The sequence below is a fragment of the Hyperolius riggenbachi genome, chromosome 1 (genome assembly GCF_040937935.1).
Source record: "Hyperolius riggenbachi isolate aHypRig1 chromosome 1, aHypRig1.pri, whole genome shotgun sequence".
NCBI classification, from domain to species: Eukaryota; Metazoa; Chordata; class Amphibia; order Anura; family Hyperoliidae; genus Hyperolius; species Hyperolius riggenbachi.
In genome coordinates, this window is record NC_090646.1 from 370704464 (window position 1) to 370729876 (window position 25413).

General features: G+C 41.4%; 1 protein-coding gene across 7 annotated transcripts in view; it reads left to right on the forward strand.

The window, feature by feature from the left end:
- Positions 1-25413, forward strand: part of SHOC1 (shortage in chiasmata 1) — a 342404-nt gene that overhangs the window by 233722 nt on the left and 83269 nt on the right. For 6 of the 7 annotated variants that reach the window (XM_068234309.1, XM_068234308.1, XM_068234310.1 and 3 more), the window contains 3 exons: positions 468-938; positions 9191-9316; positions 12940-13116. In XM_068234309.1, the coding sequence (XP_068090410.1) occupies positions 468-938; positions 9191-9316; positions 12940-13116 (774 nt within the window). The remainder of the gene's footprint in view (positions 1-467; positions 939-9190; positions 9317-12939; positions 13117-25413) is intronic. The other variant, XM_068234312.1, reaches the window with a different exon arrangement.

Below are 25413 nucleotides of genomic sequence, written 5' to 3' on the forward strand. Positions count from 1 at the left end.
CGTACATTTAAAAGTGATTAAGGTACTTCTCTTTTTTTACCTATTTTGGCTCGTAAGTCCTTTAAGTTATATGTTAGAAGGAAGATACATTTTGGCATTCTTGCTGTTAAGATAGATTGTTGCTGGAGAACATATAGCAGTCAGCCATAAAATAACTGAAGCCAGTTGAGTACCAGATGGATTTTGCTGACATGTCTTCTGCATGTAGGCTATCTAGTAAAAATAATGATAACTGGTCATGATGCCCATTGACATGATGCCCTTTATGTGGCAAAAACAGTTCCAAAAAATAAAATTCCCATGTCATCCAAACACCGATGATAATTTGTCCAGTGAGTTTTCTGCATTAAACCGCAGAAAAATCACCCACTGAAACGCTATCGCAAATCGCTAGCGTTTAGCGATTTTAGATGTGAACAAGGCCTTAGCTAAAATGATTTCATGATTTTATACTTTTTTTTTTTCAGGAGTGTTGAAAGAGAAGCCATGTGCTATGAAGCAAACAGAAATCTTTCAGACATATGGAAATAAACAGACTTATCCTTCCTCTCCTTCACAGGCCAGTGTGCCATGCTCTCTTTTACACACACAGACCCATGTTACCTGTAATACTGACTCCAGGAAGGCCAATGAACACTTACCTACACATAAGCAAGCAAGTCAACTAGATGAGCTGCGCTTCTTACCAAAGAATTCAGAAGCCAATCCAGAAGAGAGGATGTCTACAATCACTCAAGGATTGTCAAGTGGCCAAGGACAAACAGCTCCTTACAAAGCTAACTCAAGTGAAACTGTGGAAGCACACCAGTACCAAGATGTTGACATTGGAGCTGGAATACCGGAAAATGAGGATGTCTTTCCTATCTCTAGCTTTATTGTTCTGAGGACTAAAAGGTCATTCGGTCTAGGTGGTAATGAACAGACAGACCCAGTACAAGGTAAAACATATTTGTATCCTACATTCATTATAAAAGTAAATAAAAGCTTTTATTTTTTACTGTATTGGCAGAGTATCTAGTCATTATTGATAATCATGCTGTAAAATAAGAAATTTCCACTTTACTCATTTTGTTTTTAAATACCCAATAAGGTTCATAAGAATTTAAAAAAAAAACCCAAACATCAAAAATGCAAGAGAAGTGTGCTCACTACGTCTCTCTCCGGCAGCCACCAGAGAGATACGTAGAGGGCGCACTTCTCTTGCGCAGACTGGCCGAAGTGACGGGAGCCGGTACCGGAGCTGGAGAAAGCTGAGGACGGCGGTGTGGGAGCGATCCGAGCAGATGGGGCTGGAGGAAGCCCCAGGTATGTATAATACATTTTTTATATTAACTCGTCTCTGGTACACTTGGATTTTAACTTTGTGAGGCACTGATAGTGAATACTTGCTAAAGTTGTCAACATGGGGTCACCCTGATGGAATTATAAATCCACTTCTCTTTAACAGAAATACAGACTACAGTAAAACTTTATAGATACGTAGTGTATACACACTAGATAAAAGTCAACCATCAGGCTAACAATGCGTCTGTACAGCATCATGCCCCATATTATCACCAGAGGGATCATTTCTTTTACTAAGTTTTATTGAGAAAAACAGCCATTAACAATTGCGTACTTAAAATGATAAGTATATGTTAACATACAGATCATAGCTTCTCTTATTACAAAGGCATAATCTCAGCAAAGTTAACCCATATAACATTAATACCAAAATCATAGAAACATCATGTTCATCTACATATCTTACTAGATTCAGGAGGAACTAACAATACAACATAATACCTACACCATCAGACCAAGTTAGACGTTAGAGTTACTGTGATCCGTTAGTAAAGCACAGAGTTCTGACCAATTTTCCCAGTTTGTTGAGTACTTAAGTGTAGTATCAATGCATAGTATGATTAATGAAGTCCATCAATTTCAGATCTTCAACCCTGTTTATAACTTGGTTAAATGGGACAGTAGTCTGTTTCCAATTTCTGGCAATTGCCCATAACAGTGCACATATCAACACATAGTAAATACGTCTCCATTTTTTGGGAACACTATTGTTAAATGCCAGCAGTAGAGCATGTTGCGGCTCTAGGTCTACCGTACATGAGCATAGCCTATTTATACTGTTTTTAATTTTAACCCAATATGCCTAAACTGTTAGGCATTCCCAAAAGATATGTTTTAATATGCCTTCAACCTGACAGCCTCTAAAGCACAATGGGGAAACTGCTGGAAAAATCGTATGTAGCCGAACTGGAGTTTTATACCATCTAGTGTGTAATTTAAGGGCAGTATCCTTAAGTGCCAGAATTCTGGTCGAGTTGACCATATTAGAGCCAATATCCTGCCAATCTTGTATAGAAAGGTCAAGTTGCAACTCTCCCTCCCAATCCAACATGTTCTTAGTTTTCCCCTCCTGTAATATGTTAATCATATGTTTATATATATACCAGATATAATCCCAGAATTTCAGGATGTGGATAAGCACAAATTTTCAAAAAATGTGCAATTTAATCTGGCAAATGGGCCCGTAAATTGCAGAAAAAAGTGCCTAATTTGTAAGTATCTAAAATATTTAGAAGGGGCATTGGCGTTAAATTGGATTAACGAAAATGGTATAAATTTCTCACCTAACCAAAAACGATTTGAAATAGTGAAAGAGGTTTTAATCCACCAATCAAACTGAGAGCTATTTTCAAATGCTGGAGGGAAGTCTGGATGGCCAATGAATGAGAGATTAGGCGGTTTAGTGGATTGTAGTTTCATTTTATCTTTATAGATATGCCAAGTGGTCAGTGAGTCTGTTACCACCAGATTAAGTTTTTTAAGTGTTTTGATATGAGATTGAGAGAAAGTGAGTGCGGAGGTGAGATTAAAAGGATTTATAGAGTCACTCTCAAACTAAACACAGGGGACATAAGCCTCAAGTTTAAACCATGCAGTAAGTTGTGCAAATCGAGTTGCTGCATAATAATAAAAAAAGATTAGGCATCCCTACTCCTCCTTGCATACATTGCCTATAAAGATATACATTTTTGAACCATGCCGGTTTATCGTTCCACACGAATTTATTTATTAACTTCTGTAGCTTTAGAAGGACCTGTCTACCTGGGTTCAGTGGGAGCACCCTCATATAATAAAGAATTCTAGTTAATATAACTAATTTAATAGCTGAAACTTTACCCAACCAAGAGATTCTAAAATGTGACCACTCTTTAAGAGTTCGTTCTGTGGATTTTAGCAAAGGTTCATAATTGGCTTTAATCAGAATGTCAATTGAGTGGGGTAATTTAATTCCTAAGTAGGATAATTCTGTGTTCATCCATTTAAAGTCAAAGTTAGCTTTGTACAACTTGACAACTTAAGGGGGTTGATTGATAGTTAGTGCTTGGGACTTGGTAGTGTTTACCTTAAAGCCGCATCTACACGAGTAGATGCGGCCGTGATGCTCCTTATCAATCGAGCCGCTGATGCGGCTCGATTGATAAGATCCGACAGGACGGATCTCCGCACCGCCGATTCCCTGCACGCTTCCCGCGAGGGGACAATGGCAGGGAATCGAGCGGAAGATAAGCGGCGCCGGCGGGGAAGAGCTGGCACGAGCGGGGAAACGAATGCGGCGCGAGCGGGGACGCGGCGGGCACGCGGAAGAGGCGATCCGGCGGCTAATCGAGCCGCCGGATCGTAGCCTCATCTACCTGTGTAGATGAGGCTTACGACCTGAAAGATTTCCAAATTGCTCTAGTAATGGTAACAGATTGGGCATTGAGGTTAGGGGCTGGGACACAAAAAGAAGAGCATCGTCGGCGTACAAACTAATCTTATATTCTCTACCTTCTTTAACACAACCTTTTATATTTGGATTATTTTGGATTGCTAATGAAAGGGGCTCTATGGCTATTGAGAAAAGTAGAGGGGAAAGAGGGCACCCTTGCCTAGTTCCTCTAGTGATCGGTATTGACTCCGACAAGATGCCTGGTAGTCTTATTTTTGCATGAGGTTTGTTGTACAGAGCTAAGATTGCCTGTATGAATTCTCCTGTAATACCCATTTTATAAAGTACCTTATATAAATAGGGCCATAGTACTGAATCAAATGCTTTATGTAGGCCTAGGCCTAACATAAGCAAACGTTGGTCATTAATCTTGGCATCTTGTAAGATGTTACAGGCTAACCTGGTGTTATCCGTCGTTTTGTCTCTGAGGAATAAAGCCAGATTGAGAAGGTGATATTAAATTATGGATGACTGTAGATAATCTAGTGGCAAGGATTTTTGGAAAAAAATTTATATCATTATTTATAAGTGATATTGGCCTATAATTTTGCGGTAAAGTATGATCTAAATTGGGTTTAGGGAGTAAAGTGACAAAGGCTTTTGTTAAATCTTGTGAGAATTTCTGTCCTTTTAACGCATCGTTGTAAAGTGTTCTAAGCTGTGGTACAAGAAATTGCTTACATTTCTTATAATCCCGTAAAGCCGTCAGGGCCTGGTGCCTTAGAGTTTTAAGAGAGGCAATTGCATTCTCTATGTCTAATGTAGATATGGGTGAATTAAGGATATCTCTTTGTTCAGTGGTGAGAGAAGGTATTGGCAAGGATTCCAACCAGTCATCTAATTCTAATGAGGGTTGCAGTTGAGGTGAATTAAAAAGCTTCGCATAAAATTCCTCAAATATTTTTAAAACCTTGTGGGGGGCAGATTCAACAGCTCTGTGACTATTCTGAAGTCTATACAAATGTGAGGATTTATAATATTGGGTTAATTTCCTTGCAAATTGTGTGCTAGGAGTGTTACCTTATAATAGAAATTTGGCTCTAGAGAATTTTAAAGTCTTCTCTACCGACTCCGAAAGGATTTGATTTAGAGTACTGCGTTTTTCCCTGATTTTAGTCAGTTGGTCTGGGTTTAATGTTGAGCTGTGCTGTTTATACAGGGCATCCAATTCCGACGTAAGTCTAAGTATTGTTGCCAATCTTTCTTTTTCCCTTCTGGATGCCAACTGAATAAGTTTACCTCTCAATACTGTTTTATGTGCCGCCCACAAGGTTTCCGAGGAAACTGTTCCATTATCATTGAGGAGAAAATACTCTTCAAGAGCATTGTACACTTCTGTTAAAAGAGTATCGTCTTGCAGCAACAGATCATTTAAATGCCAATTTTTTAATGGAATATGGAATCCCCATTGTGCCCAATGTGCCCATCACTATTTGATGGTCCGACCAAACACATGAGTGTATGTCTGCGGAGGTTACGTTGGCCATCAATATTGGGGAGAAAAACACATAATCCAGTCTCGCATAAGTTTTATGTGGATTAGAATAAAATGTGTAAGATCTGTCCCCAACATTGAAGGCCCTCCACATGTCTGTTAACTGATGTTGTTTTAAGGCCTTACTAAGTTTTCTAGGAAATGATCTACTAACATCTGTAGCCACGCTTCTATCAATCAATGGGTTATTAACACAGTTTAAATCCCCCGCCAGGATCAAGTGACCTAAAATAAGTCTTTCAATTTGGTTGAATAGATCTACAAAGAATTGTGATTGTGCTACATGTGGCGCATAAATATTGCATAAGGTAACCTCCTTTCTATTCAACAGGCCCTGTACAATTAAAAATCACCTGTCTGGATCTTTATACACTTTCTTAGCTTCAAAAGGTAGACCATTTCGAATAAGGATAGCAACTCCCCTTGTCTCGTTAGTGAATGTAGTATAATAGCTTTTTTGAAAAACCTTATCAAAAAATTTGGGACTATCCGCTGCAATAAAGTGGGTCTCCTGCAAAAACAGGATATCCACCTTTTAGCTGCGTGTACTGTCTGAATGCTTTTCTCCTTTTATTGGGTGAGTTAAAGCCCTGCACATTGTGGATAATTATCCGTAGCGCCATTTATGTTTGTAGAAAAATCGCAAATAATTAGTCATTAAACTATGGGAATCGTTATCCTCCTGTGTTAATTCAATTGCAGATTGTTTGGCCTGTGCAAGTACTCTAAATGTAAAATCCTCCTGAATCAGAACATAGTAAAGTAGTAAAACCTCGAATATTAGAAAAACATATAACAAGTGAGAAAAATAAAACATACATTGAACCTTAAGCTCCATATTGGATTGATTAAACACAGATTCTTTTGCCAAAATTGGGTTATAACAAAAAAAAGTAGGTTCAGCAGGTGCCATCCCCAATAAATAAGGGGGAAAGGTACCTGAGATACAACAATCAGGGAAAAATCCCGTGACTGAGGGGGTAGACACATTGCGCGTAGCCCAGTCCAAGGAAGGCCATAGAGAAGAGTCTATATCGTATACATGCATGTTGGAGTGTTCAAAGGCAGAGGGATTATAAAGAAAAAACAAGAAAAAGAAAAATGAAAAGTAGTAAAGCAGGATTCAAAGTTAAATATTGTATATCACCCGATCCGAAGTGGAATCGTTAAGGACCTATCAAACATCCATCCTTGTGTAGACTCAGGTGGGGTCCGTTGCTCTTGGTGAAGAGCTGCCAGCTCTCGAGCGCCTCTTAGACCAGATTGGAGATAGTGGTTGTTGCTGAGATCTTGGGGAAGAAGCGACATCACGGGAAAGGCCTAGTTTTGATAGTAGCTTCTCAGCCTCTCGCGGTGTGTAGATTATATATGTAGAGTCCTCTTGCTTCACTATAAGTTTAAAGGGGTATCCCCATCGGTATGTGATTTTTGCAGCAGATAGCGCTGATGTAACTGATTTTAATCCTTTGCGCTTTTCTAATGTGACTGGAGAGATGTCCTGGTAGATTTGAATTATGTGCTCCTCATATGTGATTTTGTTTAGGGATCTGGCGGCTTGCAGTATTTGCTCTTTAACAAGGAAGTCTTTCATGCACAAGACAACGTCCCTGGGCGGTAGATTAGGTGCAGGTTGCTTTCTAAGTGCACGGTGTATCCTGTCACAGGTAAAAGCGCCATCCGGGGCTTCCGGCACAAGTTGCTTAAATATGTTACTGACATGTGGAGACAAATCCTGATACGACTCCGGAAGGCCTCTAATTCTCAGATTGTTCCTGCGATTTCGGTTGTCCAAGTCTTCAGACTGTGTTTGTAATAGCTTAACTGAATCTTGTAAAGTTTTGTGTGCCCCTTGTAATTCCTTATGAGAGCGGAGTAAGTTATCATGCTTTGTCTCGAGCAAATCAGTTCTGGTTCCCAGAGATGCAATCTCCTGTGATAACGTAGCTTCTACCCGCCGGAGCTCTGTTTGGAATTTCCCCACTAACCTAGAGTACATTTGTTACAGGCTGTCCTCCAGGTCTCTTTTAGTAAGTGGCTTATCCCTTACAGGACGGGCGCTAGACCAGTCTGGGCCTATGTCCGATAAAGAATCATGTGACGCAATTGGAGAGCCGCGGCCATCTTGGCTCGACATGGCTGCTGCTCGCGGCCTTAGAAAATAGTCTTTAACTGACCTCTGCGCTGTGAAGGAGCCGGTTTTTCATCTCCGCGACATGCACTATGCATTCAGGAAGGGGTGGCTGATGACAGGGATGCTGCTACGGTGATACTACCCCCAGAAAGACGGCCGTTTGGTCTAGCGGTGTGTGGAGCTACATCTCCTTGCTTCCTTCTTCCAGCACGTCGCGCATGCGCCCCCGCCAGAGGGATCATTTAACGATTCCTGAGGGGCGACAATTATCGGGTGTGTGTACTTACCTTTACAGTCTCTAGAGGAAGTACAACTTTAACAAATATGGTTATACTGTTTAAAGGTTACTGACACCAAGTGGATCCTTCGCACCTGACAGCCCTTTTATTGGTGTTGATGCTTAACTGGCTGCTTCTATTAAAATTTTTCCAAGTAAAAAAAACACCTTACTTCAAGTGTGTGTATGTGTGTACAGTGGTGCAAGAAAGTTTGTGAACTGTTCAAAATGATCTATATTTTTATATGAATCTGATTTTCAGATTTCCTAGTCCTAAAAGTAGTCTTAAAAGTAGATGATAAAACTTAACATCTTTAGCGGTATGGGTGAGCCTGACTTGTCCTAAAAAAAATAGCTGGAATTGGTAAGGAAGAGTCAGGCTCGTCCATTAATTGCTATTACTCACCTGCGGCTTATTTCCGTCTTCTTTGTGGCGATCTACTCTTCTTCCTCCTTCACCTGCTTCCCAGACAATCACGTCCATCTGATGATGCTGCATGCACCCCCTGGTGTCGGGTGCACGCAGTGTCATCACATCAAGCGGCAAATTCACATTTTTTGTATTGGATTCACTTCAATGCAAATATCTGTATTGGATCCAATATAAAAAATTCTAAGTTTAAAAAATAAAAAAGCTGTGGGCAGCACTACTGCCCATAGCAGAAAAAAATATAGTAAAAAAAAAAATAAATAAAAATTTTAAAAATAAAATAAGTGCTTTTTTATTTTGTATGCATGCTTGCGGACAGCTTGCAAGACCCCAACTTGCAAGTAAACTGCAAAAAATGCTTATAGTATAAAGAAATGCTTAAAAAAAATTGTACTGCTTTTGGTACAAAAATTGCAGGGAAATTAACTTGGAGAGTTGAAAGTGTACCTGTAAAGGTGGCCATACATGATACAATTTGTAATTTTTTTTCGATTAGATAATTTAGTTCGATTATTCCGTTAAATCGAATATAAAGATTTTTTCAGCATGTCCGATCAGATTTTTCTCGAAAAAACGGGATAATCATTCGAATTTCTTGATCGAAAAAAAAATATTTTCATTTTTCATTCGATTCGATCATTTAGATGGAATGAAAGGGAAAATCGAACGTTTTTATTGATTTGTGTATGGGCACCATAAGAAAAAAAAAGTGCTTGTCAAGGTGGCCATACATGGTACAATTTTTCAATTAGATAATTTAGTTCGATTATTCAGTTAGATCGAATATAAAGATTTTTCCAGCATGTCCGATCATTTTTCCCGAAAAAACGGGATAATCGTTCGAATTTCTTGATCGAAAAAAAAAATATTTTCAACTTTCATTCAATTCGATCATTTAGATCGAATAAACGGGAAAATTGAACATTTTTATTGTACCGTGTATGGCCACCATCAGTGTGTACTTCAGTGGTACTTAATTAACTTATGCCACTCTCCTTGATGAAAATATTGCTTTGCTTATGAATGCAACAAGATGTATGTGTAAAAGTTAATGTTGCTTTCATTATTTAATCTCTACTCTAAAGTTAGTGATGCAGAAACCATAACACCTGACCATGCGAAAGGGAATGGTTCCTCTTCTGACATCAAGATTAAGGAGCGCTCACAAGATCTGAGGCACCAGATGCTAACTGTAACTTTTACAGCTTCAGGTATCATACAGTATAAATTAATAATGGGCAACACACAGATAAAATTATCTGACTTTAAAGGGGTTCTTTCGCGAAAAAAGTAGGCAGTTAAAAAATGTGACAGATGACAGGTGTTGGGCCAGTCCATCTTTTTAATAAGGGGGATTCTCAGGGCTTTCTTTGTTTTCAACAGCATTTCCTGAACAGCAGTTTAACTGCCAAAATAGCAAGATACCAGCCGGCCTCCCTAATCACTTGCACACTATTATGTCAGTTAAATTTTGCAACTGTTGTTCAGGAAATGCTGTTGAAAACAAAGAAAGCCCTGAGAATCCCCCTTAAAAAGATGGACTGGCCCAAAACCTGTCATCTGTCACATTTTTTAACTGCCTACTTTTTTCACGAAAGAACTCCTTTAAGAGGACACTTTTGAAATGTTATTACTAGCTTCAAAGCTGTTACCTTTCCCTGGCACCTGTGTATTCCTGTGCTCTAGTGAGCCCCTTAACAATATGCATCTTTGTGTAGTGGTATTCTGGGCACACAAATACATGCTGCCATCCACTATCATTATTATAGCTAACAATACAATGCACGGCAACACATTACCCCTAATTGTATTACTTCCACGCCTCCCTAGGCACCGAAGATAGGAAAGTGTCACTTGTCCTTAAAAATGAGAAAATGGTGTTTTGCTGTGTGGGAGGGGAGGGAAGAGCCCACTTAATATTAAAGACCATTGGGGTAGGTGTTGGCCAGCAGGTGAAGCCCCACACTCAGGGACAGTTCTAGCTACAATGGGCCTCTGGGTAAAGGTAACCTGGTTGCCCCCCTGACACCTCCTCCCCCCAGCAGTAAATTCATCTCTGAGCTGACTGCCGCCCCCCCCCCCCCTAACACCCCCACCACCCAACTTTATTGTGCTCCCTGGAGCCCTGATAATGTTTTTGGCAGCATAGCAACGTACCTGTCTTGGCAGAGCAGTTAAATTCGGCACGGAAGCTGGGCGCCGTCATAGCAGTAATGCTATGCTGCGCACCCTGCGTAATGGTAATTTGGGGCTCTGGAGGTTGCCAGACCCTGAATACATCTCCCTCCGAGTTGTGACAACTCACAGGGGGAATGGTATTTAACGCCACCGGGGAGTTTAGCGGCAGCAGGGAGAGCCGTCATTTGGAACACAATAGGGAACCAGTTTCTCACAATGCATATCAAATTTATTAAGTATCAAAATTGCACAATTACCCCAATATAACAACCCCCTCCCCCCTAAAAACAATGCCAATATGGATTGAAGCGCTCCCCATTCACACCATCACATGCACACATCACTTAGCCAAGGAATACAGTCTCCTGTCGGATATAGCAGCTGACAGCTAAAATGACTGTTAATGAGAACCCATATCCACTCTATTTGTATCCTGTTAAGAATATTTCTATGTTACAGTTCCAAATAGATGCCTTAGTTCTTCATTGCAAGTACAAACTTCCACAGACTGAAATTACATCTTGTTCCATATCAGCTCCGTTCACAGAACGCTTCAAGCTTGTAATTAGGATCAGATTACAAGAAGTCCGATTTGTTTGCTAACTCCAACGCTGCACTGCAGCACTCACCATCTCTTTATGCTTTTCCTTGTCTCAGCACTCGTAGGCTTGTGTTCGCGGCGTCCCACGAGTCACACTGCTGTCACTTTGATGTAAGGTGCTTGTGGCGAATCTTCTCTGGCCGGCCAGACTGTGATTGCTATGTGTGGATGGAGGGATGCAGAGCATCACGCGCTCTCACTCTGGCGGCATGAACCACACCTGCATACGCGTTACGCCCACTCACGTCACGTGGGCTTCCTCAGTGCATCTGCTGTGGATGAGCCGTCATTTGGCTTGCCCAGCGCCGAACTGTTTGCCGACTAATAACATGCACACCCTGTCTCAGTGGGCACGCTACTATATTAGTCTAAGCGCTCTTATCCTCTTCCTTGTAGGGGCGCCTCTTCACAGTGACCTAGCACATTTTATTACGTAATGACATGCACCAGGTCACTGAGAAGATGCGGCCAGCAGAGATGAACACAGGAAGCACAGACTACTGGAGCAGTGCGCTTACTAGGACAGGTTGCAATGCTGCCAAAACCTTTGCAGGGTCCCCAGGGAGTTCAAATCGGGGGAGACCTGGGGGTGGCAGTTCTCAGGGGCCCTGGGGCAATTGCCCAGTTGCCCCTATGATAGCAGCATCCCTGCCTTTTGTCGCTGGCTTCTCTGTCCTGGCTAAGTCCTGCACTCACTCTTCTATCATGACCACCATACCTGCATGCTGGACTAGGGGATTCATAAAGCTTGTGGGGAGGGGGGGGGGGGGGGTATACAGTGTTGTTGTCAGGTTTTTTTGCACAGAAATTAAGAAAAAAAGTGTTTCATTATATAATTTCTAAATTGAACCTTTTACACACTGCACACGTGTGCATGCACAGTTTTCAGAAAAGGATTTGGGAAGACATTAGACTGCATATTGCATGGCCACAGGTCATCATTTCTGATAAATGATGCAGGCCATATGTAGCAGAGGCAGTGGGGTACCCCTTGATGCTTAATCGGAATATTTGAGATTTTGTTGTTTATAAGTAGCAATAATTATTCTTGCGTATTTTTTATGAAAAAAAAAACATGATCAAGATATATGTGAAGGTAGTCCCCGACTTACGAACACCCGACATACGAACAACCCGCCGATACCAATGCCCACCGATCCATCGCGATGATATCACATAGTCGGGGACTGTCTCTTCTGCTCACTTCCAGCTCTGTTCCTTACTGCAGAGTAGGAGCAGCGGAAGCAGCAGCATGTCTCACGTGGTCCACAGCGATCACCGATGACCTCTCTCCCGTCACTGTTCCCTACTGGCTACTCTTGCGTCGCATAATGATGCAAATAGGAGACTAGTGGGAGCAGTGAAGGGAGAGAAGATGTTGGTGATTGTCGCGGTCCACTTGAGACACGCTGGGGCTCTAATAAAGGAGCTGGAAGAGAGTAGGAAGTAAGAGGCACAGCGGGACACAAGACAAAGCAGGACATAGGTCACAAGGGAGTCATAAGGATGCACAAGGGAGGTATAAGGTAGCACAATGGAGGCATACAATGGCACAAGAGAGACATAAGGGGGCATACAGTGGCACCAGGGAGGTATAAGGAGGCATAATGTGGCACAAGACAGGTATAAGGTGGCACAAGGAAGGCATAAGGAGACACAAGGTAGACAGAAATGACACAGAGGGGGACACTGGAGGCACAGGGGGCAGAGAGGGAACAGTGTTCCGACTTAAAAACGGATTCAGGTTAGGAACAACCCTACAGTCTCGTTCGTTAACCGGGGACTACCTGTATTTTAATTCTATAGGCTCTTAGGGAGTCTTCAATGAGTTTTCAGTTTACATGTTTATTTTCTTGGCAAATGCTATAAAAAATAGAATCCTGGAAACCCAAGGTGCAAATCTTGGAGCAGGGGTTTGGCAGTGAAAGAGTTAATCCCTTCTCTCATTAATAACTTCTAATAATAATCATAACCTTACCGTGATTTTGTCATTGCCTAAGTAAACGTGTGTGCTGTTTTACACACTAAAGGAATTTGTGTTGTTTCTCCAAATAGACAGTCAATGTCAAGCTTATCAAGTCCTTGGAGCAGCAGCAGAGCCCGTACTGAAAGGCCTCACAGACCTTGGTGTGACTTCTTGTGCCGAGTGGAAGTATGCTTCCATCAGCTTTGACCATACTCGCTTCTTCTTATGCCAACAAGAGAAAATTGTCAGCGACAGCTGCAAAATAGGTGTGTTTGTACCAAGTGAAGCAAAACGTTTGAAATGATGTGGCCAGAAAAAAATGCCTGCAAGTGGAAAGCAAAAGGTCTTGTTGCAGTTTTTTCTTTGTTCATTGTGATAGTTTTGCATCTTTCTACAATGTAAAAGAATAAAGAGAATCTGATTCAGAATTTGAATTTTGCCACCTATCCCTCTCCAGCATTTTACCACTGGGCACTGCTCAATGCCAAGCATCTCCTTTAGAACGGGCATGGCGTTTTCCTTCTACCTTAGATATCTAGCTCTAAAGATCCTTAAACAGGCTGAAATGATAATTTGTGATTGTTTTGGCTGACATTCTGCTGGTAGCTAGTAACAGTCCATGCAAACTCACCTCAAATGAGCTGCATGTACTGTCCTATGGAGAGGGAAGGGTTAGATGGACACAGAATGGGGAAATACCTGTAAAGAAATGTAAAAAAAAAAGGCAAAATAATTACAAACAGTTGTTTCAGCGATTACATGTTTCATGTCTGCATATGACTTAAAAGGAATGTACATACAGAACATTATATCAGTAATTGCAATGAATATTTGAATGCAGGTTTTTCTCTCCATATAATTACCTTTGAAAGATTGCTTAAAAACTGCATTTCTGAGAATGAAAACACACTGGGCCCTATCCAATTTACTTTTCTTCTATGTTTTCTCCTAGGTAATATTTTTATATTAAAAATAAAATGCCCTTTGTTTAAGCCACCAGCAAGCAAGAAAATAGAATACATTTTACAGTGCTTTTTCTATTGCAGATTGCAAAATGTATTTTAAACAGAAGATGAGAAAACTTGGGAGAAAAAGTGAATTGGATCGGCCCATTGTACTTCTGAGTCCAGTGCCCATATGCAATTCACTTTTTCTCCTGAGTTTTCTCCTAGGAGATCATTTTCATCTTCTCTTTAAATAACTTTTCAACATTTTACAATTGAAACAGTACCCAAATGTTGGTGAAAAGGTATGGTACTTTCAAAATTATTGTGAGTATTTTCTTTCTTTCTGGTTGTTTAGAATGCATTTGTAAGGCGTGAAAATATCACCTAGGAGAAAACTCAGGATGGAAAACCTAATGGCCCCCAGAGTGAGATAAATGCATTTTTCATGCCAATTATTGTGTTAACATTGATCAACAGCTTCCTCTGGTTTTCTCTTGTGTCTGAAGATAATGCTTTTGTCCCAGCTTCATCAAGGCCAATGATAAGTTAATAATTTGACCCTGATGCAGGGGGAGATCTGTGAAATGGCTGTCAGGCTGATCTTTTGCTATATCTATCACTGAGGAATTTCATTCATGTTTTAACTTCTGCATTACTGGTGCCTGGCTCTTTATTCTGGAATTGATAATTGGAGGAATCTTTGGCTGTTGAGCACAGTACATAGTTACCGGTAATGGTCCCTCTTAGTGACTGTTTGCCAGCAGCACTGAGTGCCAGCGATCTTTGCCTCTTCTTACTATTTATTATTATTATTATTATTTAGTATTTATATAGTGCCGACATATTACACAGCGCTGTACAGTGTATATATATATCTTGTCACTAACTGTCCCTCAAAGGAGCTCACAATCTAATCCCTACCATTGCCATATGTCTATATTATCTAGTGTAAGTACTGTAGTCTAGGGCCAATTTTTTAGAGGTAGCCAATTAACTTATCTGTATGTTTTTGGAATGTGGGATGAAACCGGAGTGCCCGGAGGAAACCCACACAGACACGGAGAGAACATACAAACTCTTTGCAGATAGTGCCCCGGCTGGGATTCGAACCAGGGACCCAGCGCTGCAAGGCGAGAGAGCTAACCACTACGCCACCGTGCTGCCCGTACTTTACTATGTGATTTACTATGGCAATTCATCAAACCTAGCTTGTGTTTTCTTAAAATCTCTCTGCTATTAGATGGCAAAAGTTTGCAACCCTTGGCTGGGTCATATAAGACTTCTAAAAGATTAGTGAAATAGAGTAACATGACTTAGTCCATTCTTTTCTGCAGTATCACACCTCTTCTGTGTTGAGATTCCAGGTACCACTTACATTTCTGGGAGATGGAGCTGTACTGGTTTAGCTTTTGTGACCCTGTGGTGAATGTTTTGCTACACATTATTTTATGTTACATTACAATATTATATATTATGCAGCTGCTACAACCCTTCTGTTTATTAACAAGAGGCCTACACAGTATTTGTAAAATATGTCATCATTCCGTGTTATTTCGTTCTGGTTTGGTAGGCCAGCTGTCAACAGCATTTTTTTTGAGTTAACAGTAAGTGAGTGGAAAACTGATCTATGAAAAAAACAAACTTACCGTAATCAACTGAATATTGCATAGGCATGCACTGTGTGAGACAACTCGGTTTCACATTTATTACATTCTAGTGACCTCTTGTGGAAAAGCTTCTGCATGTATGTATTTTAAATGTTTCGTTAAAGCATATCTACAGAGCTGGCCTTTATATGAGTGGAGTGGAGTGGAGCATTGACTGGGGGGGATTTGACCTGGAATTTTTTTTTACTCTCTCAATACTATATTATATCCATTCTGAGAGAGGTTATTTGCATAAGCTACTTCTGAGCTAAATTTTGGTTTGTAATTCCTGTTTGAATTACCAAATAACAGCGCTTCCTGAAAAGTCTTTTTTGATCTCCGATTTTATTATTACGAAAGAGAGCCATACAACAGGCGACTTGGCAGCCGATTGACCATCTGATTATTATAATCGAATCAAATGAAAATCGGTGCCGTCAAGAGTATGCCTGATTCACACTGAGACCAATTTCAGGCCAGATTGGTCGCATGTATTGGTCGGACATGCTGCAAGATATTGGGCCAACATAAATCAGATGTGTGGCAGTAACAGCATGCTATATCAGGACGAACGCGCAAGAACCCCTGGTGCTATCCCCCAGTGTAAAATGTGTGGTTCTCGAAAGACCCATGCAACGGCCCCCTTGATGAAGCCGGGTACTTGGACGGGCCACGCACGCGCAGTTGTGCATGGCTTAACCTGAAAGTCGCCAGGCTAACGGGGCCACCAGCGGGCCACGTAGGGACCCCAGAGGACGCTGAGGGACCTCGCAGGCTATGGAGGGCTGGGGGAAGTCCCAGGTAAGTGTAGATTTTCATTTTAACATTCTACTCAGGGTCCCTTTTAAATGCTCTGGATTCAGGAACACTTTGCAGATGTTTTGGATTAACTAGCTGGTTAGAGTCTGACACATTGAGCCTAGATTATTGCACCTTTTCCCAATATTTTAACTTACTGAGATTTTGATTTTGGGGTTTTCATAAGCTGCAAGCCATAATCATCAAAATCATAACAAATAAAGGATTTAAATGTCTCACTTTTTATGTAATGAGTCTATTTCATATATTAGCTTCACCTTTTCAGTTGAATTATTTTTGGAGTTAATTTACAATTTTTGGAGTTTCACCTGTATATGTTGAGCTTGGTAGAGGTGATCAGAGGACCTGCGGGCAGAAAAAGTACATGGTTTATGGTTGCGTAGTTCTTACTACTACTACAACAGTACTGTGTAGACAGCTAACCTTTTCAGTGTTCTGATCGCTGTCAAGTGGTGGACAGATCAATATTCTTCAATTCTACTTTCTATCAAGGAAATATTGACCATGTACATAAAAGGTTGTGCAAAAATCCAACAGTGTAAAGTGGCCATTAACTTTGGTACCTAAAAAAAATCAATAAATTCTCTTATATGAGCTGGCTGCAGGGAATGCACGCTACAAAGCCAAGAGGTCCACACCTTTGGCAGGGCTATGGAAGAGATATCAGAAAATAAAAAAGGGTTTTAGGACGTACCATTTTCTTTTATTTAAGTAAATGTAGTGTGTATGCTACTGTTCTTTTCTAGTAAATGTGTGTACCAAATGCACAGCAGGGCTGACTGATATTATTAAAAAAAAACTATTGGTGATAATGGGCAAAAGGTGACTGCCAGTATGTCAATGTAGTTATGCTGTAAAACAATCCCTACAACTGTTTATCTGTACATTTAGGCCCGTTCACATCTGTGTTTTCAGTATTCAGTGAGAGGCATGGTGAGTTCATAGAAGATTTTATTTTTTGTCACAAGTTAGCGGAAAATGACACTTTGTAACAAAAAAAAACAAAAAAAAAATTCCATTTCTTCTAACTTGCGACAAAAAAAAAATGAAATCTGCCACGGACTCACTATGCTCCTCTCTGAATACCTTGAAGTGTCTACTTTCCAAAATGGGGTCATTTGTGGGGTGTGTTCACTGTCCTGGCATTTTGGGGGGTGCCTAATTGTAAGCACCCCTGTAAAGCCTAAAGGTGCTTATTGGACTTTGGGCCCCTTAGCGCAGTTAGGCTGCAAAAAAGTGCCACACATGTGGTATTGCCGTACTCAGGAGAAGTAGTATAATGTGTTTTGGGGTGTATTTTTACACATACCCATGCTGGGTGGGAGAAATATCTCCGTAAATGACAATTGTTTTATTTTTTTTACACACAATTGTCAATTTATAGAGATATTTCTCCCACTCAGCATGGGTATGTGGAAAAATACACCCCAAAACACATTATACTACTTCTCCTGAGTACGGCGATACCACATGTGTGGCACTTTTTTGCACCCTAACTGCGCTAAGGGGCCCAAAGTCCAATGAGTACCTTTAGGATTTCACAGGTCATTTTGAGAAATTTCGTTTCAAGACTGCTCCTCACGGTTTAGGGCCCCTAAAATGCCAGGACAGTATAGGAATCCCACAAATTACCCCATTTTAGAAAGAAGACACCCCAAGGTATTCCATTAGGAGTATGGTGAGTTCATAGAAGATTTTTTTTTTTTTGTCACAAGTTAGCGGAAATTGATTTTAATTGTTTTTTTTCACAAAGTGTCATTTTCCGCTAACTTGTGACAAAAATAAAATCTTCTATGAACTCACCATACTCCTAACGGAATACCTTGGGGTGTCTTCTTTCTAAAATGGGGTCATTTGTGGGGTTCCTATACTGCCCTGGCATTTTAGGGGCCCTAAACCGTGAGGAGTAGTCTTGAAACCAAATGTCGCAAAATGACCTGTGAAATCCTAAAGGTACTCATTGGACTTTGGGCCCCTTAGCGCACTTAGGGTGCAAAAAAGTGCCACACATGTGGTACCGCCGTACTCAGGAGAAGTAGTATAATGTGTTTTGGGGTGTATTTTTACACATACAGATGCTAGGTGGGAGAAATATCTCTGTAAATGACAATTATTTGATTTTTTTTACACACAATTGTCCATTTACAGAGAGATTTCTCCCACCCAGCATGGGTATGTATAAAAATACACCCCAAAACACATTATACTACTTCTTCTGAGTACGGCGATACCACATGTGTGACACTTTTTTACAACCTAGGTGCGCTAAGGGGCCTAACGTCCTATTCACAGGTCATTTTGAGGCATTTGGATTCTAGACTACTCCTCATGGTTTAGGGCCCCTAAAATGCCAGGGCAGTATAGGAACCCCACAAGTGACCCCATTTTAGAAAGAAGACACTCCAAGGTATTCCGTTAGGGGTATGGTGAGTTCATAGCAGATTTTTTTTTTGTCACAAGTTAGCGGAAAATGACACTTTGTAACAAAACAAAAAAAAAAAAGTTTCCATTTCTTCTAACTTGCGACAAAAAAAAAATGAAATCTGCCACGGACTCACTATGCTCCTCTCTGAATACCTTGAAGTGTCTACTTTCCAAAATGGGGTCATTTGTGGGGTGTGTTCACTGTCCTGGCATTTTTGGGGGTGCCTAATTGTAAGCACCCCTGTAAAGCCTAAAGATGCTCATTGGACTTTGGGCCCCTTAGCGCAGTTAGGCTGCAAAAAAGTGCCACACATGTGGTATTGCCGTACTCAGGAGAAGTAGTATAATGTGTTTTGGGGTGTATTTTTACACATACCCATGCTGGGTGGGAGAAATATCTCCGTAAATGACAATTGTTTTATTTTTTTTACACACAATTGTCAATTTATAGAGATATTTCTCCCACTCAGCATGGGTATGTGGAAAAATACACCCCAAAACACATTATACTACTTCTCCTGAGTACGGCGATACCACATGTGTGGCACTTTTTTGCACCCTAACTGCGCTAAGGGGCCCAAAGTCCAATGAGTACCTTTAGGATTTCACAGGTCATTTTGAGAAATTTCGTTTCAAGACTGCTCCTCACGGTTTAGGGCCCCTAAAATGCCAGGACAGTATAGGAATCCCACAAATTACCCCATTTTAGAAAGAAGACACCCCAAGGTATTCCATTAGGAGTATGGTGAGTTCATAGAAGATTTTTTTTTTTTGTCACAAGTTAGCGGAAATTGATTTTAATTGTTTTTTTTTCACAAAGTGTCATTTTCCGCTAACTTGTGACAAAAATAAAATCTTCTATGAACTCACCATACTCCTAACGAAATACCTTGGGGTGTCTTCTTTCTAAAATGGGGTCATTTGTGGGGTTCCTATACTGCCCTGGCATTTTAGGGGCCCTAAACCGTGAGGAGTAGTCTTGAAACCAAATGTCGCAAAATGACCTGTGAAATCCTAAAGGTACTCATTGGACTTTGGGCCCCTTAGCGCACTTAGGGTGCAAAAAAGTGCCACACATGTGGTACCGCCGTACTCAGGAGAAGTAGTATAATGTGTTTTGGGGTGTATTTTTACACATACAGATGCTAGGTGGGAGAAATATCTCTGTAAATGACAATTATTTGATTTTTTTTACACACAATTGTCCATTTACAGAGAGATTTCTCCCACCCAGCATGGGTATGTATAAAAATACACCCCAAAACACATTATACTACTTCTTCTGAGTACGGCGATACCACATGTGTGACACTTTTTTGCAACCTAGGTGCGCTAAGGGGCCTAACGTCCTATTCACAGGTCATTTTGAGGCATTTGGATTCTAGACTACTCCTCATGGTTTAGGGCCCCTAAAATGCCAGGGCAGTATAGGAACCCCACAAGTGACCCCATTTTAGAAAGAAGACACCCCAAGGTATTCCGTTAGGGGTATGGTGAGTTCATAGCAGATTTTTTTTTTTGTCACAAGTTAGCGGAAAATGACACTTTGTAACAAAACAAAAAAAAAAAAAGTTTCCATTTCTTCTAACTTGCGACAAAAAAAAAATGAAATCTGCCACGGACTCACTATGCTCCTCTCTGAATACCTTGAAGTGTCTACTTTCCAAAATGGGGTCATTTGTGGGGTGTGTTCACTGTCCTGGCATTTTGGGGGGTGCCTAATTGTAAGCACCCCTGTAAAGCCTAAAGATGCTCATTGGACTTTGGGCCCCTTAGCGCAGTTAGGCTGCAAAAAAGTGCCACACATGTGGTATTGCCGTACTCAGGAGAAGTAGTATAATGTGTTTTGGGGTTTATTTTTACACATACCCATGCTGGGTGGGAGAAATATCTCCGTAAATGACAATTGTTTTATTTTTTTTACACACAATTGTCAATTTATAGAGATATTTCTCCCACTCAGCATGGGTATGTGGAAAAATACACCCCAAAACACATTATACTACTTCTCCTGAGTACGGCGATACCACATGTGTGGCACTTTTTTGCACCCTAACTGCGCTAAGGGGCCCAAAGTCCAATGAGTACCTTTAGGATTTCACAGGTCATTTTGAGAAATTTCGTTTCAAGACTGCTCCTCACGGTTTAGGGCCCCTAAAATGCCAGGACAGTATAGGAATCCCACAAATTACCCCATTTTAGAAAGAAGACACCCCAAGGTATTCCATTAGGAGTATGGTGAGTTCATAGAAGATTTTTTTTTTTGTCACAAGTTAGCGGAAATTGATTTTAATTGTTTTTTTTCACAAAGTGTCATTTTCCGCTAACTTGTGACAAAAATAAAATCTTCTATGAACTCACCATACTCCTAACGGAATACCTTGGGGTGTCTTCTTTCTAAAATGGGGTCATTTGTGGGGTTCCTATACTGCCCTGGCATTTTAGGGGCCCTAAACCGTGAGGAGTAGTCTTGAAACCAAATGTCGCAAAATGACCTGTGAAATCCTAAAGGTACTCATTGGACTTTGGGCCCCTTAGCGCACTTAGGGTGCAAAAAAGTGCCACACATGTGGTACCGCCGTACTCAGGAGAAGTAGTATAATGTGTTTTGGGGTGTATTTTTACACATACAGATGCTAGGTGGGAGAAATATCTCTGTAAATGACAATTATTTGATTTTTTTTACACACAATTGTCCCTTTACAGAGAGATTTCTCCCACCCAGCATGGGTATGTATAAAAATACACCCCAAAACACATTATACTACTTCTTCTGAGTACGGCGATACCACATGTGTGACACTTTTTTGCAACCTAGGTGCGCTAAGGGGCCTAAAGTCCTATTCACAGGTCATTTTGAGGCATTTGGATTCTAGACTACTCCTCACGGTTTAGGGCCCCTAAAATGCCAGGGCAGTATAGGAACCCCACAAGTGACCCCATTTTAGAAAGAAGACACCCCAAGGTATTCCGTTAGGGGTATGGTGAGTTCATAGCAGATTTTTTTTTTTGTCACAAGTTAGCGGAAAATGACACTTTGTAACAAAACAAAAAAAAAAAAAAGTTTCCATTTCTTCTAACTTGCGACAAAAAAAAAATGAAATCTGCCACGGACTCACTATGCTCCTCTCTGAATACCTTGAAGTGTCTACTTTCCAAAATGGGGTCATTTGTGGGGTGTGTTCACTGTCCTGGCATTTTGGGGGGTGCCTAATTGTAAGCACCCCTGTAAAGCCTAAAGATGCTCATTGGACTTTGGGCCCCTTAGCGCAGTTAGGCTGCAAAAAAGTGCCACACATGTGGTATTGCCGTACTCAGGAGAAGTAGTATAATGTGTTTTGGGGTTTATTTTTACACATACCCATGCTGGGTGGGAGAAATATCTCCGTAAATGACAATTGTTTTATTTTTTTTTACACACAATTGTCAATTTATAGAGATATTTCTCCCACTCAGCATGGGTATGTGGAAAAATACACCCCAAAACACATTATACTACTTCTCCTGAGTACGGCGATACCACATGTGTGGCACTTTTTTGCACCCTAACTGCGCTAAGGGGCCCAAAGTCCAATGAGTACCTTTAGGATTTCACAGGTCATTTTGAGAAATTTCGTTTCAAGACTGCTCCTCACGGTTTAGGGCCCCTAAAATGCCAGGACAGTATAGGAATCCCACAAATTACCCCATTTTAGAAAGAAGACACCCCAAGGTATTCCATTAGGAGTATGGTGAGTTCATAGAAGATTTTTTTTTTTGTCACAAGTTAGCGGAAATTGATTTTAATTGTTTTTTTTCACAAAGTGTCATTTTCTGCTAACTTGTGACAAAAATAAAATCTTCTATGAACTCACCATACTCCTAACGGAATACCTTGGGGTGTCTTCTTTCTAAAATGGGGTCATTTGTGGGGTTCCTATACTGCCCTGGCATTTTAGGGGCCCTAAACCGTGAGGAGTAGTCTTGAAACCAAATGTCGCAAAATGACCTGTGAAATCCTAAAGGTACTCATTGGACTTTGGGCCCCTTAGCGCACTTAGGGTGCAAAAAAGTGCCACACATGTGGTACCGCCGTACTCAGGAGAAGTAGTATAATGTGTTTTGGGGTGTATTTTTACACATACAGATGCTAGGTGGGAGAAATATCTCTGTAAATGACAATTATTTGATTTTTTTTACACACAATTGTCCATTTACAGAGAGATTTCTCCCACCCAGCATGGGTATGTATAAAAATACACCCCAAAACACATTATACTACTTCTTCTGAGTACGGCGATACCACATGTGTGACACTTTTTTGCAACCTAGGTGCGCTAAGGGGCCTAACGTCCTATTCACAGGTCATTTTGAGGCATTTGGATTCTAGACTACTCCTCACGGTTTAGGGCCCCTAAAATGCCAGGGCAGTATAGGAACCCCACAAGTGACCCCATTTTAGAAAGAAGACACCCCAAGGTATTCCGTTAGGGGTATGGTGAGTTCATAGCAGATTTTTTTTTTTGTCACAAGTTAGCGGAAAATGACACTTTGTAAAAAAAAACAATACATATCAATTTCCGCTAACTTGTGACAAAAAATAAAATCTTCTATGAACTCACCATACTCCTAACGGAATACCTTGGGGTGTCTTCTTTCTAGAATGGGGTCATTTGTGGGGTTCCAATACTGCCCTGGCATTTTAGGGGCCCTAAACCGTGAGGAGTAGTCTTGAACCCAAATGTCTCAAAATGACCTGTGAAATCCTAAAGGTACTCATTGGACTTTGGGCCCCTTAGCACAGTTAGGCTGCAAAAAAGTGTCACACATGTGGTATCGCCGTACTCAGTGGTGTGGTGTATTTTTACATATAACCATGCTGGGTGGGAGAAATATCTCTGTAAATGACACATTTTTGATTTTTTTTACACACAATTGTCCATTTACAGAGAGATTTCTCCCACCCAGCATGGGTATGTGTAAAAATACACCACAAAACACATTATACTACTTCTCCTGAGTATGGCGATACTACATGTGACACTTTTTTGCAGCCTAGGTGCGCTAAGGGGCCCAACGTCCTATTCACAGGTCATTTTGAGGCATTTGTTTTCTAGACTACTCCCCACGGTTTAGGGCCCCTAAAATGCCAGGGCAGTATAGGAACCCCACAAGTGACCCCATTTTAGAAAGAAGACACCCCAAGGTATTCCGTTAGGGGTATGGTGAGTTCATAGAAGATTTTATTTTTGTCACAAGTTAGTGAAAAATGACACTTTGTGAAAAAAACAATAAAAATCCAATTTCCGCTAACTTTTGACAAAAAATAAAATCTTCTATGAACTCATCATACACCTAACAGAATACCTTGGGGTGTCTTCTTTCTAAAATGGGGTCACTTGTGGGGTTCCTATACTGCCCTGGCATTTTACGGGCCCAAAACTGTGAGTAGTCTGGAAACCAAATTTCTCAAAATGACTGTTCAGGGGTATAAGTATCTGCAAATTTTGATGACAGGTGGTCTATGAGGGGGCAAATTTTGTGGAAACGGTCATAAGCAGGGTGGCCTCTTAGATGACAGGATGTATTGGGCCTGATCTGATGGATAGGAGTGCTAGGGGGGTGACAGGAGGTGATTGATGGGTGTCTCAGGGGGCAGTTAGAGGGGAAAATAGATGCAATCAATGCACTGGGGAGGTGATCGGAAGGGGGTCTGAGGGGGATCTGAGGGTTTGGCCGAGTGATCAGGAGCCCACACGGGGCAAATTAGGGCCTGATCTGATGGGTAGGTGTGCTAGGGGGTGACAGGAGGTGATTTATGGGTGTCTCAAGGTGTGATTAGAGGGGGAAATAGATGCAAGCAATGCACTAGCGAGGTGATCAGGGCTGGGGTCTGAGGGCGTTCTGAGGTGTGGGCGGGTGATTGGGTGCCCGCAAGGGGCAGATTAGGGTCTAATCTGATGGGTAACAGTGACAGGTGGTGATAGGGGGTGATTGATGGGTAATTAGTGGGTGTTTAGAGGAGAGAAGAGATGTAAACACTGCACTTGGGAGGTGATCTGATGTCGGATCTGCGGGCGATCTATTGGTGTGGGTGAGTGATCAGATTGCCCGCAAGGGGCAGGTTAGGGGCTGATTGATGGGTGGCAGTGACAGGGTGTGATTGATGGGTGGCAGTGACAGAGGGTGATTGACAGGTGATCAGTGGGTTATTACAGGGAAGAACGGATGTAAATAATGCACTGGTGAATCGATAAGGGGGGGTTTGAGGGCAATCTGAGCGTGTGGGCGGGTGATTGGGTGCCCGCAAGGGTCTAATCTGATGGGTAACAGTGACAGGTGGTGATAGGGGGTGATTGATGGGTGATTGATGGGTAATTAGTGGGTGTTTAGAGGAGAGAATAGATGTAAACGATGGATTTGGGAGGTGATCTGATGTCGGATCTGCGGGCGATCTATTGGTGTGGGTGGGTGATCAGATTGCCCACAAGGGGCAGGTTAGGGGCTGATTGATGGGTGGCAGTGACAGGGGGTGATTGACGGGTGATTGACGGCTGATTGACAGGTGATTGACAGGTGATCAGGGGGGATAGATGCATACAGTACACAGGGGGGGGGAGGGTCTGGGGGGGTCTGGGGAGAATCTGAGGGGTGGGGGGGTGATCAGGAGAGAGCAGGGGGCAGTTTAGGGACAAAAAAAAAAATAGCGTTGACAGATAGTGACAGGGAGTGATTGATGGGTGATTAG